Source organism: Leuciscus leuciscus (genome assembly GCF_965113295.1).
Source record: "Leuciscus leuciscus genome assembly, chromosome: 17".
Taxonomy (NCBI): domain Eukaryota; kingdom Metazoa; phylum Chordata; class Actinopteri; order Cypriniformes; family Leuciscidae; genus Leuciscus; species Leuciscus leuciscus.
In genome coordinates, this window is record NC_138741.1 from 14,077,270 (window position 1) to 14,094,296 (window position 17,027).

Here is a 17,027-nt window from a genome sequence, read left to right on the forward strand (position 1 = left end):
CACATGGTGGGGTGTAGCTGTGTAAAAGTTGTGACGCTACTAACTGAATACTAGAATGCTCTTCTACACTGTTCACTCTTTCATAAATAAATTGGTGAATTAATTTGTCTGAAAGACTCATGGCCTCCCTTTGTGAACCACCTGAATGAAACGGATTACATACATTGATACAAGGATTTACTGATTATTTGAGGCCCTGTGAGGCATTTCTTTAAATATTTTGTTAAATACTGTTGTTCATCTCTATTTTTGACTCTGCTATAGAATTGATTGCGTATTCTAGTTTTAATTAGTTGAATTTAGTGTAAATATATATATATATATATATATATATATATATATTAGTGGTGGGCCGTTATCGGCGTTAACGTGCTGCGTTAACGCGAGACTCTTATCGCGCGATAAAAAAAATATCGCCGTTAATCTATTCTCCAAATTGGGTTGGGAGATGGCTCTATACTACACAAGCTATGATGACGCAATCTACCCGCGGCCGCGAGGTAAACTCGGCTGCAACGTATATTCGTCGTCATCTTAAGTAAACACGGCTGAAAGTGAAAGCTGGTGAAAAAGATCGGTGCCACATCCATTATTTGGACTTGGTTCGGGTTTAAGCCGTCAGACGAGCAGCAGCAAACTATAGACAGAGTGTGTGGGGTAACAGTTCGGTAAGTTAACACACGACTAATCCGTTCGACCACCTCAAATTCAAAACGAAACATGATATCACTGAATACCAGCGCGCGCGTATTATTCCCATTCCAATATATCTTAGTGGTGTAGCACATAATCTCGATTTTAAGAATCGTTGTTGTGTTTCTTTTTAACTGAAAAGACATCAGTTAGACAATATTCTAATTTTAAATTTGGGGTTTCATAAGCTCCAAGCCATAATAAACATTAGACCTACTTAAGTCTCTGCAGCTAGTGTACTTAAATTTTATTTATCTGCAAAATTATGTTGTATACTTACAGTTTTGCACAATATATGTTCTCAAAACTACATACACCCTTTAAAAAAAAAAAACATTTAGCAGTTGTTTAGCATGGGTCTGTGTAATCTGTTCTGAAATGGTTTTATTATAATATACTGTATATCGTTATCGCAAGAGGCTGCAATGTGCAATGTATATCACAATATAGATTTTAGGCCATATCGCCCATCCCTAATTGATAGCCTATAGTAGTTGATAATAACATAGGCCTACCTAATGTTGCCTACGGACGGTAACAGTACAGTAGTAACCTTTTACAGTCTATGAGTAGAACAGCTTTCTCAAGCAGTTTGTGATGCATTTTGGAAACAGGAGATGAGCCCCTGGTCTAATGCGCCACCTGGCTTGAGAAACCCGTTCTCAAAGACTTACTTTTATAGTCATTATTTGGGTAGCACACATATTCTGAATGCCTTCGGCAGAATTCAAATGAGCCATTTTAATCTAGATTAATCTAGATTAATTTCAAAATTAATCTAGATTAATCTAGATTAAAAAAATTAATCTATGCCCACCTCTAATATATATATATATATATATATATATATATATATATATTAGTGGTGGGCCGTTATCGGCGTTAACGTGCTGCGTTAACGCGAGACTCTTATCGCGCGATAAAAAAAATATCGCCGTTAATCTATTCTCCAAATTGGGTTGGGAGATGGCTCTATACTACACAAGCTATGATGACGCAATCTACCCGCGGCCGCGAGGTAAACTCGGCTGCAACGTATATTCGTCGTCATCTTAAGTAAACACGGCTGAAAGTGAAAGCTGGTGAAAAAGATCGGTGCCACATCCATTATTTGGACTTGGTTCGGGTTTAAGCCGTCAGACGAGCAGCAGCAAACTATAGACAGAGTGTGTGGGGTAACAGTTCGGTAAGTTAACACACGACTAATCCGTTCGACCACCTCAAATTCAAAACGAAACATGATATCACTGAATACCAGCGCGCGCGTATTATTCCCATTCCAATATATCTTAGTGGTGTAGCACATAATCTCGATTTTAAGAATCGTTGTTGTGTTTCTTTTTAACTGAAAAGACATCAGTTAGACAATATTCTAATTTTAAATTTGGGGTTTCATAAGCTCCAAGCCATAATAAACATTAGACCTACTTAAGTCTCTGCAGCTAGTGTACTTAAATTTTATTTATCTGCAAAATTATGTTGTATACTTACAGTTTTGCACAATATATGTTCTCAAAACTACATACACCCTTTAAAAAAAAAAAACATTTAGCAGTTGTTTAGCATGGGTCTGTGTAATCTGTTCTGAAATGGTTTTATTATAATATACTGTATATCGTTATCGCAAGAGGCTGCAATGTGCAATGTATATCACAATATAGATTTTAGGCCATATCGCCCATCCCTAATTGATAGCCTATAGTAGTTGATAATAACATAGGCCTACCTAATGTTGCCTACGGACGGTAACAGTACAGTAGTAACCTTTTACAGTCTATGAGTAGAACAGCTTTCTCAAGCAGTTTGTGATGCATTTTGGAAACAGGAGATGAGCCCCTGGTCTAATGCGCCACCTGGCTTGAGAAACCCGTTCTCAAAGACTTACTTTTATAGTCATTATTTGGGTAGCACACATATTCTGAATGCCTTCGGCAGAATTCAAATGAGCCATTTTAATCTAGATTAATCTAGATTAATTTCAAAATTAATCTAGATTAATCTAGATTAAAAAAATTAATCTATGCCCACCTCTAATATATATATATATATATATATATATATATATATGCTGTCACCCTAAAATATAAATATGCAGTATATGTCACCCTATCAGGATGACAGCAATAATAATATTATTTATTTATTTGTTTGTTTGTTTGTTTATTTATTAATTGATTGAAGCTATGTAAGGGTCAATTAATTAAACGGTAAACCTGTGAGAACGCTGATGGCGTGCACATGCATATTACGAGTTCAGTCTATTGGTATGTGCGTTTGAATATATGTGCGCAGGTTTGTAATTCCCTACAAACCAAGCCTTAAAAAACTACTTGTCTGGCCGTAACATATCACTAATTGTGGAAGGCAATATTCTCAGCAAAATTTAGCTCACTTTATCAGTGAATATCAGACAGACATATTCACAGTGTTTCAATATAGAGTTAAGCATAATGAAATGATCGTGTCTCTTCCACTATAATTACTGATTTAAAGTTTTTTAACCTGCTAAAATGTTAGCCTCGGTATGATCCCTTTAGTCTTATGAATATCATTTAAATGATGGAGAATGCCATTTTTGGCAATGCATCGCTAAATCCTTGTGTTTTCTAACAGGCTAAAGGTTAACTGTAGGCTCGCTACTGGTGCAGCCACGCGCAGACCTTTCCTGAGGGAGCGTGAAATTAGCCATGGCATTCACAGAGGCCTTCACACGGGATGAAGGCTCTTTTCCCACTGGAGCCCGACTCCTTGCACACTGGAGACGAATACAAAACACACAATACTTGTGTATGCCGATCTCTGTTCTGTGGTTTTAGTTTTGTGGATGAAATTTTGGATTTAGATTAGTCTACTTAATTGCATTTTCCATATTGATCAACTTTGGTCGACCACATAAATTATGTCCAAAAAAGATGGACTTTTTTTCTCAGAATTGCAACTTTATTTCATATTCTCCCTACTGCGTGTTATAAAGTCAGAATTGCAAGATATAAACTCGCAATTGTGAGGAAAAAAAGTCAGAATTGTGAGATAAAATAGTTACCTTTTTAATTTTTTATTCTGTGGCGGAAACAAGCTTCCATAGTTTTCACATATGATTAGTTTGATTGAATAAAATTACTTTTTATTAATCATTTTATTAATACATTTTCTTCAAATTAATGTTTATTTATTTATTTGTTTGTTTGTTTGTTTGGGTTAAACTTTATTTCAAGTTGACATTGTTACTGTGTAAGTACAAAAAGTATTGAGTAATATTAATTAACTATATGGTTAGGTTTAGTTATAAACCGTAATAAACCGTTGCTTGCAAATATACATCATTATTTTTATCACAATAGTAAGTACATGTAAAATGTACAACTATGTCACCTTAAAATAAAGTGTTACCTTCAAGTTTGTTTCAATTTTCTTTAGAAAAATTCCAAACCATATTATAAACCGTTTGATTATTATTGTTATAAAGTTGTAGAGGATATTCATATCTGTTTTTGTAGGCTAATTTATGTTTTAGTATGCCAAAACTGTTGCACCTATATTTGCTCGTTCTGAAACTACATTCTGTGATATATAAAAATCTAAATCCCTGTAGCTTGACAGTCAGACCCCTGATTGGCATAGAAGGCTGTACGGCGGGTGGTCTGTGTCTGGCTCTTCTAGCATCCAGCCTGCTGAATTTGCAATTCCCTCCGGGCTCACGGCCCACTACGGCTGCCCAAACAGCAGCCTGACACAGCGAGCCTCTGCCACAGCTTGAGCAGTCACTTGGGACTCCTTTGCCTTTTATAATACATTTTTAATCATTTCATTTGATGCCTCCCGTGTTCTCCGTAATTTGTAATGACTGTTCACAAAAATCAAATACTTGGCCAATAAAGGCTCAAAAAACTAATTTTTCTCCTCTTGCCTTTCCATCTCTCTCTCTTTCGATTATGAGATGTATGGTCGATGAGAGTGTCCTAATAAAATAGTTCAGTTGTTGAAAGTCACTTATAATAAATGAGCTGATTTTACTCTGTCTTGTACATATGGAAAAACTGTTATTTTTGACTGTGGGGACATTACTATTAAACCTTGAGGTCGCATCTGGATATTGCTGATAAATGTATATGTAGATGATGTATGTAGATGTGCTCTGATCTCTTACTCTCTCCAACAGTGCGATCGCTGCTCTCCTCTCTTCAATGACAAGCCCTTCAGAGCTGGAGATCAGGTACAGGCATACAACTGCCGCCCATGCCAGTGCTACGGCCACTCCTCTTCCTGCCACTACAACGTCAGCCTGGACCCTCAACCTGGAGAGCACTTCAGAGGAGGTGGAGGGGTGTGTGATAACTGTACACATAACACCACAGGTAACAGCATATGATGTTTTGTTCAGAGAGCGATTGTAACATTTTTAACTAATTTAAAGGTGCAGTCTTTAAGAATGACAACTAGTGGTCGATATAGGTACTGCAGTCCAATTAAAAATATCAGAGATCATCATTTCTCCCACCACCTCCTCCTCAGACTGGACTCCACTCACACAGGTTGCCAGTTTGAGCACACGCAACAGGAACGAGTGCAATGGACAAAAAAAACAGACCAAAACAAAAACAAACATTCCAGCCTGGAAACGCACATTTCAAAGTAAAATAACTGGCTGTAGAAGTGTAGTAAGAAACAGTGTTCAGAGAAACGAGTATGTGAACTTAACATGTTTCCTCAATATTTGCAAACATATTATGGTATTTTTATGCTTAAGTAGAGTGAAAAAGTTACATACAGCACCTTTAAATCTGTAAATGTAATTGAAACTTGAAAGTTTCAGAGTTTCTGCTGTACATTATATATACAAATTTGAGTAAATATTGTGTAGAAATGTCTAAGATAATTCTATATTACCATTAAAATAATCTTGCTCTCTAGATTATGGAAGCTTGTTTCCACCATGGAATAAAACAATTTAAATTGTGAGTTCTAAAGTCAAAATTGTGAGTTCTAAAGTCAAAATTGTGAGTTTTAAAGTCAGAATTGTGAGTTCTAAAGTCAGAATAGCAAGTTCTAAAGTCAGAATTGTGAGTTATATAGTCAGAATTGCGAGATAAACTTGCAATTGTGAGTTAAGTCAGAATTACGAGATATAAACGAGCAATTGCGAGTTATAAAGTCAGAATTGGGAGATGTAAACTCGCAATTGCGAGACAAACTTGTAATTGCGAGAAAAAAGTCCGAATTGTTTATAAATATAAACAGTTTATATATCACAATTCTAACTTTATTTCTCGCAATTTCAAGTTTATACCTCGCAATTCTGACTTTATAATTTGCAATTGCTAGTTTATATCTCACAATTCTGACTTTTATCTCGCAATTACGAATTACGAATTTGTCTCGCAATTCTGACTTTTTTTTCGCAATTCAGACCTTTTTTTCTTTTTCTAGCAATACCAACTTTAAATCTTGCAATTCTGACTTATTTTCTCAGAATTGTGAGATATAAACACGCAATTGCAAGTTATAAGGTCAAATTCTGGGGGGAACAAAATACAGACTTTTTTTCTCAGAATTATGAGTTTATATCTCACAATTCTGACTTTATAACTCGCAATTGCGAGTTTATATCACACAATACTAAGATAAAAAGTAACAATTACCTTTTTTATTTTTTATTCAATGGAAACAAGCTTCCATACAAGATATCCCAGTCGATTATTGGAAAAACCTACATGGACCTACTTCTTTCATATGTTTTATAAAATAATTTAGTATTTTTCCAATATGGCATGAAAACCAGAAATTGTTCATTACAACAGCTGGAGAAATAGCAGTGATGTAATGAAAGCATCAAAAAACAGAGCAGAAAAATCGAAATAATGCATCAGAGCGAAAACAGATGGACATTTAATGAAGTAAATCAGGCCATGCTAACGGGTTCATTGTTTCATATGCTGGGCATCAGGCGCAGTGGCAGGTAGGGATGAAAGAGGACATTAAAATGGACACCTTAGAAAATTACACACTCTCGCCGGACCTCTCCCAAGACTGCAGTTTTTTAATTTGAAATCATAGTCCTATGATATGATTGAATTTTAATAGGTTGGCATCAATTTCCCCTCCCCCCACCCATTCCTTCTACAAGCACACATAGACACTCACTCTCTTTTGGTTTAAAGGCAGGAACTGTGAGCGGTGTCAGAGTCTTTTCTACAGGGAGGTGGGTACACTCCTGTGGGCCAAGGACGTGTGTAAACCATGTGAGTGCCACAGCGCCGGGACCACCAATGGCAGTTTAGAATGTGAGCCGGTAAGTGTAGACATGCGCACACACAAACACATTATTCATACTTTATCCACAAAAATTGTTGCGCTTCTAATAAAAAGGCCTGCACAGAAAGCAGATATTGAACCCCTATCATTTACCAAGTTTATCCCTTGCTTTTTGCATATTTATATTCTTCATTTATTAGATATTTTGATTAATTTAATAATAATTTCCACAACAAATAAGAGTACTTTCTACAGATTTTTGCAGATTTTTGACTCCATATGATTCCATATGGTCATACTCATTGATCTGATATTTATGACGTTAAATAATATTCAAGAATTTTGAGGTGCAACGGTACCGGCAAGGCAATCTCTGTGCATATTTAAAGGAAGACATCTCAGGCTTTGATCCCCGGCTTTGTGACGGAATTGAGAATTGTAGATTCAGATAACGATATTGGCCAATCCTTCTCGAGAGGTTTGCATTGATGTATTGGCTGAGGACTTTAGTATTCACAACAGCATTTATCAGTGTTTTGATCAGTTGGGAGTATGTAAAAGTGTCGTCATGAGAGCCTCTCTCAGGAGAATTCTCCCCCACCTTTTCCTTTATCTTAGGATCATGAAAGGCATTTTGGAGGAACAGATCCATGTCGATAGATATACTGGATGACAAATTCAGAATCAATGGCTGGGTCAGCCCCATGTTAGATTGTTACCTTATTTAAATTATCAGAATGATTATTTCCTCACATATGCTAATGACTTTACACTGTTAGTTGGGCTGTTTCTTTTAGGTGCTGGGTAGGAATTGTGTTTTCTAGGCAAATTTTGGTTGAAATTTATGTAGCTTAAGTCTTATGTTTTATCATGTTAGCGTTGTTGATTAATTATTCAGGATTTGAGAGTATTTTTATGACTTTTTTTATGATTTTGTTTATTCTGGTACATATTATATCAACCTGTGGTGTAATAGATAAAAAAAAAATATCTATATCTATATCTATATCTATATCTATCTATATCTATCTATATCTATCTATCTATCTATCTATATATATATATATATATATATATATATATATATATATATATATAAATATATATATCCCAGTAGTCTATAAACAAATGAGGTCATAAAACAGTATGCATACAGATGAGGATGAAAAATCTATATCTATATCTATATCTATATCTATATATATATCCCAGTAGTCTATAAACAAATGAGGTCATAAAACAGTATGCATACAGATGAGGATGAAAAATACTAATAAATATTATTTTAGTTATTTTATTTTATAATATTTTGTTATATTAACAAATATATTAACAGATGTATATAGTTAAGAAAATGTGTTATTTATATATAAAATATTTATATATAATATGAATTATATATAAATATATATATATACAGTATATACATGCAAATATTCTCAAATATATAATAATGCATGTGTGTGTATTTATATATACAAAATAATTATACACAGTACACACACATATATTATGTAAACACAAACTTTTATTTTGGATGCGATTAATCGTTGCACAGCCCTAAAAAATATATTATGTTATAAGCATTAGCAAAATGTAGTTTGAACTACTTTTCCCAAAAGTCCACTTGTAATTTTTCCAAAGCATTGGTTTGTTATTGACTTTCGTATCAGCACTACTTTATCGCCAGCATCAGGGTAGCTGTTCATGTCAGAAGTATCAAATATTTCCCCCTCATTCATTCAAACAACAGCTGGTACTTTCAATCCATCCCAAAGAAAGGATCCGTTTTGTTAAGCCACACGACCCTCTGCACAATGGCAGCTTGTGAGCTCAGGTGTTGTGACCTCTTCTCCCCCATCCTAAACCACTCCGTTCTCTGTAATGGAGATAAAAAGCATCCCAGCAGCCCAAATGGGGATCGGCGGGGTGGGGGGTAGAGACAGAGCAGAGCTGCCCATCCATGACTCACACACACTCACACTGCCCTGCTCAACTTGACTAATTGGAGCACGGTCACGTGACATTCTCCTTCCTCCACAGATCGGGGGGCAGTGTAAGTGCAAGCGACATGTGTCTGGCAGACAGTGCAATCAGTGCCAACACGGATTCTACAAGCTGCAGTCGGCGCTGGCTGACGGCTGCCGCGCCTGTAACTGCAATACCGCCGGGACCGTGCAGCCAGATATTACCTGTCACCAGGACTCAGGTCAATGCCAGTGCAAGGCAAACGTAATCGGTACGTATCAAGCAGCATTGCGCCCTCCTTCGCTCTTTTGCTCTCTTCTCCCATCCTTCCCTTCCTCTCTCTCCAACTTCTTTTTTCTGTCTCTCAGCCCTTTTCTCTGTCTCTCTCTCTCTTTTAATTCCCACAAACTTGATAAAATGTAGAGAGCAAAAAGTAAATACATAAACAAAATCAATAGGTAGTTGATGTAAAAATCATGATCTTAATTTTTGTCGACATTAAGATTTATCGTGAAATGTATATTGAATGTAAAAGGGAAATTTTATATTAAGTTTATCATAATTGTTACCTAATTTAATTCAAATCCCAGGACGTCAACTATCTATTATTTCATGTTAATTTCAAATATACCCCCCCCAAAACAAAAACAAAAAAACAAAACAAAACGTATATATAGATATAAATTAGATAATTAAATAATTAGAAATTATTCATTTGCTACTTATCTGCACTTTTTTATTTCTGAAATGAAAACATATGAAGCATACAGTGATCGCTCCGCTGTGCTGCATATGTAAATGGCATGATTAAATTGTTTACCATCAAGCTCCTTTTTTTTTTTTCTGGCAAAGCCCTGTTTTTTCACGAATTTATTATGAGCTGCAGCCAAAAGGATTTTTCTTCCAGCTTTTCCAGGCATTCCAGGTCCTTTGCGATAAATCTGTTCCATTTTTTTTCTTCTTCTTTGTACCTTTGAACCGTTTTCTTATGAAATGCAAAAGAATGTTACTTAGAAGATCATGTGTATTGCTAAGCCAGGATATCAAGGGCCACCTCATTTTAATTTTGTAATTCAATGCCAAGTTGATTATAATAAACTGCCCCTGTCTTCCTTATTTTTCACGCTTCTTACAAGACCTGCTTCTTTGTTTGTAGTTCCCACAGGTATTTTTCAGAAATTAGATTTGATTAAGGCAATTTATTACCTCCAGCGCGTTTGAGGCCAGCCGCAGCTTCATAAGGACAAAATTTATCAAGCGTCCAAAGTACTCTGCGTACACAATGTGCTTTGAAATGTTGATGTATGAGAATATTATGCAGAAAAGCATTACTGATAAAATGTGGGCTGCGCTGGTGCACGTCCCACTCCACGGGTGCACCAACGGGCACTTAAATGCACATATCTCACTGGTTAACCAAATTCACTTCAATTTAACCAAAAAAGAATATCTTAAGCTTTAAGACTTACATATTTTACCTGCACTTTGTTCTAAAAGTTAGTAGTTCATTTCTTTTTATATTCACAGTTGGACGGCACACGGTTACCATAGCTTTTTTCCAACATCTACAAGGCATGAGCACAATGACAAATTGCAGCACCTTTGGCGTGATATTATTGGAGTATTCATCTGTGTCACATTGTGCATTTAACATAATGTTGTAATGAGGTTTAACTGTGGGTAGGGAGCAATATATTAATATCTAAATTCATTAAAGTGGAGCTCTGTAGCGAAATACACAGCAGTGGAGAAGTGTGGAGTTCTCAGTACTTATGGCTGTAAACGGTTTGCCCTGTAGGCGCTGCTCAGCAACATTAGGAATAGATTACCTGTCAGGAATATGTATGGCATATTCAAATAAGCACCGCACACATTTAAAAAAACTTGATATGATTTGATTCCACGTAGACCACCTTTTAGGGTCTCCAAATGAGCTGTAATTCTTTTTAGCCTCGTAGTTATTTTTACTTTTTTCCCTTCCCCTTCTTGGGTCTTTTAATTTATTTATTTTCCTTTTAGAGAAATTAAGTGTTATGCCCGAGGTGAGTAATTCATCATTGGGAAAGGGGCTCACTTAATGATGACATTACCAATTTCGTTTTTTATTCCTTGTGTAATATTTCACTGATTTATTTATTTGTTTACTATATACTACATTGTGTTATGAGATGTGGGTTATGATGTAAAGGCCAGAACCAAATCATTTCAGATGTCAAGGTTTGTGGATGGTAAGGCGAATTTGAATAGAATTTGTTTGAACGAAAGATGAATGAAATGCTGCAATCTGTAAAAGAAAGCACATTTGCACATATATTCTGTTACTAGTGTTATCCACATAAATTGAATTTCACTTTTTTTCCCCTTAAGTAACATAATGCAATGAAAGTAATGGATGCCTGTTTCAACCTCAGAGTAAAATAAAATAAAAAGGTAAATGTGAGATTAAATGTAGAATAAAAAATATAGTAAAACTGAAATATAAAGTCAACATTTTTTGTTTTATTTTTATTACACATTTTTGTGTAAATATTTTTTATTTGGAATTTGCAATTAAACCTTAAAAATTATTTAAGCAAAAAAAACTAAAACATCACAATTACATGCAATAAAGGATGAAATGAAATGGAATCCTGGTAGTAATAAAAATAAATAAATAAAAAACAATATATATATATATATATATATATATATATTATTACTACAAGGATTCCATTTCATTTCATCCTTTATTGCATGTAATTGTGATGTTTTAGTCACATTTTAAAGAATACAATTTTATTCAAATTTTAAATAAACAACTATATAAATAAATATTTAAAAATATATATAAATATTAGTTTTTTTCCTAAAAAATAATTTTAAAATAGTCCGTTGAGCCGTTATCTGAGAGCACTTTTCTTAAAAAAATTTCACAGTTTTAGTTCTTTAAATTTAACAAAGCAAAAGTTTTGCCTTGTTAAATTTATCAAGGCAATACCTGAAACCTACTTAAGTACCCCCTGGGGTTCTGGTTGGGAATAGCACTGATAGTTGTCTCCTCTTTTTTTACACTTAGGTCTAACATGTGACCGATGTAACTACGGCTTCAAATTCCTCAATGGCACAGATCCCAACGGCTGCGTTCCCTGTGGCTGCGACCCACGGGGTTCTCTGCACCAGTTCTGTAATCCCTTCACCGGCCAGTGCGAGTGCAAACATGGTGTGCAAGGCCTCCTCTGTGACACCTGCATTTCTCACTTCTACGGTCTGAATGGCAGTGGAGTCTGCCTTGCCTGCGACTGCAGTCTGAACGGATCCGTTCTCGGTACCTCCTGCGATGCGGTATCAGGACAGTGTAAGTGCAAACCTCACACTGAGGGCCGACAGTGTGACGTGTGCCGGGACGGATACCACAGTCTGGACCGCAGCAATTCTTTGGGCTGTCTGCCTTGCCAGTGCGAGCTCAGAGGCACGGTGAATGGCTCAAATGTGTGCGACAAGAACACGGGCCAATGCACGTGTAAACACAACGTACAGGGGCTGCGGTGTAATCGATGCTCCGTTCACACCTACAACCTGAGTTCTGCCAATGCCACGCATGGATGTCAACCATGTCAATGTGACCACATGGGTACCGTGCCTGCAACCGTGTGCGATCCTGCTAGCGGTCAATGCGTGTGCCAGCCTACACGCTACGGCCGAGACTGTGGAACCTGTAAACCAGGTTGGTGCTTTCAGACTGATTTGAATATCTTACTATGTGTGTATTTACAAGGTGTATCAGGTTTTGTAAGCTGTGTTGGCGATGCCAGTGAAGTCATCGCTTTTGTTGTTTACCGTGATTCCTAGGCATTGCGCATCACATTTGAAGTGTCTGAGTAAACATCTTTTGAATTACAAAGCACTCTCTTCCTTTCCTTAACTAATGACTCCCTCGCATTTTGTTCTTGGCTCTGCAAGCTGTTGCATTGTTTTGTTTTTCCTTTTTCCCTAGATTGTGCCTGGGAATTGAATGTGTTTGGCAGTCACTTTGGCCGATGGCGTTTAACTAGCATAGCTACAGGCCATTCCTCATGTACCCTCAATCAACCCCCTCAGTGGTTGTTGGGCCAGCGCTGGCCTCATGACTCAAGTGCACTTCAGGGGGTGGAAATGTTTGCACTTCTCTTATTCTTTGCAGCATAGTAAGTGCTAGAAGTGCACTGCCAGGGGTCCAAGTGTCAGTGTGGCAGGACCAACTGTAACAGCTGGTCCCTTTGTATTCGTAATTAAGATTAACCCTCACTGTTTCACTGTTTACTGTAAAACCAACTTGCACTTTTATACGCCAAGCACAGTCTTCCAAGGAAGTTACTTTTCCTTTAGAGTACTGTAGAGATGTGTCCCTATTTGTAATTTGGATAGTTGATATGCTAATGCTGTATTATCCAATAAAAAGGTTGTTAAACAACCCTTAAACCCTGACCTTAGACCAGATTAAAGAACAAATTAAAGAGTTTTTGTAGGCCAACCCAGAAGTTGCGTTACCCTGATTTTTTTTTTTTAGATTGGCTTTTGAATTATTGCAGAAAAAAAGCTCTGTGACCAACTCATGTTTATGACACTTAGACATTTTGTTTATCAAGATAATCATCACAATTAACACATTTATGAATTATAAGCCTATAATCTGCAGAGGTAAAAAGCTAAAGTTAGGCTGTAAACTAATTACACCACGGCATGACTTAACAACTCTTTTAATCTTTATTTATCTGCAAGTTGGAAAGTTTGAGTTATAATAGTTTGCAATTGTGTGAGTATGAACACAACAAGGCTATAAAAGTGAACAAGTGAGTAAATTATGTTTAATATCCTCGACAACCACTGAAGCCACAGTGGGGTATTATTGATGTATTTTATGCCATATAATGAAGCGTAAAAACATCTTGAGCTTGTGTTAACCACAGCTCTTAATAATGAAATAAAAATGCCACTTATGTGTATAAGTGGCTTTTTTTATTTCATTATTAATATCTGCAAGTACAGTTTAAAAAAAACAAAAAACATTTTAACATTTGAAGTACACTACAAGTGCACATTCTATAGAATTAAGCACACTTCTTTTCGACAGGGTTAGCCATTGGTGGGTAATCAGTCAAGCCGACCTGAAAATGCCCACAACATGGTATCTAGAAAGATTTGTCTGGTCATTTTAGATGTAAGCTTAAGCCAGTTTAGACATGCTATTTTTTACAGCAGGGAAACCATGCTCACCAACATCCACCAATTGGCCTATGCATATGATATGAGGGCGCTAAGCTAGCACGTTAACTAGACAAGGATGTACGGTCATTCCTCCCCTAGCTCGTGCCTCCCCACACATGATGAAATAATGCGGACGTACCTGCTGCTCACCAAAGCCTCGGCCGCCCATGCCGGCACATAAAGCATGTGTACGGAGAGTGGGGCTGGCAGGAGTAAATTGAAAGCACAGGGAGCGGGGGGAGATCCATTTGGTGGAGGGTGGGGGGAACTGATGACTGTGTTTCTGCAGGCCCTCCCCAGGCTCCCCCTCACGAAGCCCCTCTATCGTATTTCACCGGAGGGGAAGCAGCCTGTGATTGAAACATCTCAAACTCAGCGCCCCCTGTCTGATTGATGAGCGCAGGAGCCTGACGGAGCCCTTGAGATTCAACTCGTACTTTATTCTTAAGGAGATATAGACAGAAAAGTAGACCAGCACACTCTTAAAGGAATATTTCAACCACAAAATTAATATCTACTTGATTTTCTTTCTTCTGTGAAAGCCTAAAGGAGATTTTAGTCAGAATGTATGAGACACTCTTTTTTCGTAACTAAAGTGATAAGGATGTAATGAAGATTCTGTCATTATTTCTATGACTTTCTTTCTTCTGTGGAACACAACAAGTATTTTGGATGTTCAAACTGTTAACAAAAGAATTTGTCCTTACGATGTTGTTCAAAACAACATTGGACCCCATTGACTTTTTCACTGAAATTACATATAAAGATGTACTTAAGTCCTACTTAAGTGGGTAAAAAAAAAAAAGAACTCTTCAGTTTAACTATCTACATTTAAAATACATTTATTTTCATATCATTGTAAATAACATGCAATTATGTGTTTGAAAACATTACATTAATTTGCACTTTTTCTCAAGGAAATGTTGACAGATTTCTTATTTTCATAGTGATAAAAAAGAGGAAATAAATCAGAGAGCACACAATCAAATGCATAATGAGTCTGTTTGTGTTTCTTCGCATCCTGTCATTGCAGGTTTCTTCCTGTCCGAGGCGGGTATGAGCGAGTGTGAAGTGTGTGAATGTCACTCGGTCGGAGCAGTGGGGCAGGTGTGTGCTGCCCACTCAGGGCAGTGTGTGTGTGCTCACCCATCACTGACCGGTCGCAGATGCGACCAGTGCCAGGATCTCTTCTTTGGCTTTAATCCAAGCGCTGGCAGGTCAGTGCTATAGCCTAACACCCTTATTTCGGTCATGTTCGAGAAAGACGTTTTCATTTATTAACATGCAGCAAGATATATCTTCAAGTTAAATAGAACAGTGTAAATCACCGTCAAAAATTACTCCAGACCTCCCTCCCGTCACCGAGACTGAACACTAGTGAATAAAGCCCATTTAGAAAACCATGCACATCACTTTTCATAGCGATTTGAGCCAGTTAGCTGCTTACTGGCCCACGGGTTCAGACAGAGCCAGCAAAGGTCAAATTAGCCATTAAAAGTCTCCTGCCTCTAAACGAGGCTGCATTTTAATGCTCTCTGCATAGTTGATTTGTTGGATACATCAATTAGGTTGTAAATACATCATATGTTAGCTGTCTTAATGATATACTCCAAAGCAGCTCCCCAGCTTGAACATATGGCCTAAGTTGGGGATGGAAAACTTGGCATTCTCAGGAGTCAATGGATTGGAAAATGATTTTTCATGTTTGTTTTTTTCTCCGTTTCCTACATACGGTAGATTTTCTTTTGATTATTTTTATATTTAAGTCTTGGTGGTTTGGTTGGAGTCTCATTGAATGACCTTCCTGAAGGCTTGTAGGAGATAGATAACTACTCCAGCCATGCTGGGTGAAGAAAAGGAACAGTGGGGGACATCGTCAGCGCTTCCCATATTAACCATCGTTTACCTTTTAAGTGTTTCCCCCCCAAAATAAAAAATATGATGTTGGGATGCGCAGTAGGTAGGGGGAACATTATTGTTGGCTGGTGAGATGCAAATAGCATGAGTGCGTGTTTTCAATGCATCAACAACAGGGCTACCGGACATCACAAATTGTTAATCCATACGAGTCGTGACAGATCACTGCATACGCAATCCATCCAGCTGCACTCGTTCGCCCGGTAAGGATGAAAAATGAACTATTTAAACTGATTAGAGGGGAAGCTTGAACTGCATCAGGAGATCCTACACAATAAAGATTTCTTTATCTAAATATTATAAACTCATTTGTCCGCCCCGGAATCAATAAGACAATGCATCTTATTTTGTTTTCTTATATTGGGTAGTCCGCTACGGACCACCTAATAGAGGTAGTTAAAAACCCACAATATGGTTAGGGAAGATTAGCCATCACAGCAAATGACAAACATAGGCTACATGGAGAATGGTGCTTGGCTAATCATTTAACCTTGCAGGGAAAAAAGTTTTATTTAACAGAAGTGTAGGTCATATTCATATCTGCTCACTCTTTTTTTCTTGTTGCCAGTCAAACTTGCTCAATTTCTTGTCTGCAAACTTTCCAGCTCTATTTGCAACACCTGTTCTAGACAAACGTCGAGGCGCAATCTGGAGTCATTTATTTGATAGCTGCAAGCTACTGATATATTTCAAATATGGAGAATGTAAGCATGTGGAACATCGCAATATTGGTACTGATCACAGAATTTGATACCTCAACTGGCTTCATTTTTGCATGACGGGGGAAGGAAAAAAAAAGTTCACAGTCTCCTTCCGAGGAGTCAAGGTCGAACCACATTAGGAAACGGGTGGCTTTGCCCAAAACACCCCTCTAGTTGACAGAACAAATTTTCAGCTCATTAAGAGTCTGTGGCTTTTATCAGCTGCTTTCGAGGGTGTCAGGCGCTTGGCCCCCGCATCACCCGCTGCTGGCC

General features: G+C 37.1%; 1 protein-coding gene across 1 annotated transcript in view; it reads left to right on the forward strand.

Moving 5' to 3' along the window:
* The window catches only part of ush2a (Usher syndrome 2A (autosomal recessive, mild)), a 209,485-nt gene that overhangs the window by 27,982 nt on the left and 164,476 nt on the right, over positions 1 to 17,027 (forward strand). The window contains exons 10-14 of the mRNA XM_082142594.1: positions 4,853 to 5,048; positions 6,852 to 6,982; positions 8,989 to 9,184; positions 11,969 to 12,616; positions 15,170 to 15,353. Coding sequence (XP_081998720.1) covers positions 4,853 to 5,048; positions 6,852 to 6,982; positions 8,989 to 9,184; positions 11,969 to 12,616; positions 15,170 to 15,353 — 1,355 coding nt within the window. The remainder of the gene's footprint in view (positions 1 to 4,852; positions 5,049 to 6,851; positions 6,983 to 8,988; positions 9,185 to 11,968; positions 12,617 to 15,169; positions 15,354 to 17,027) is intronic.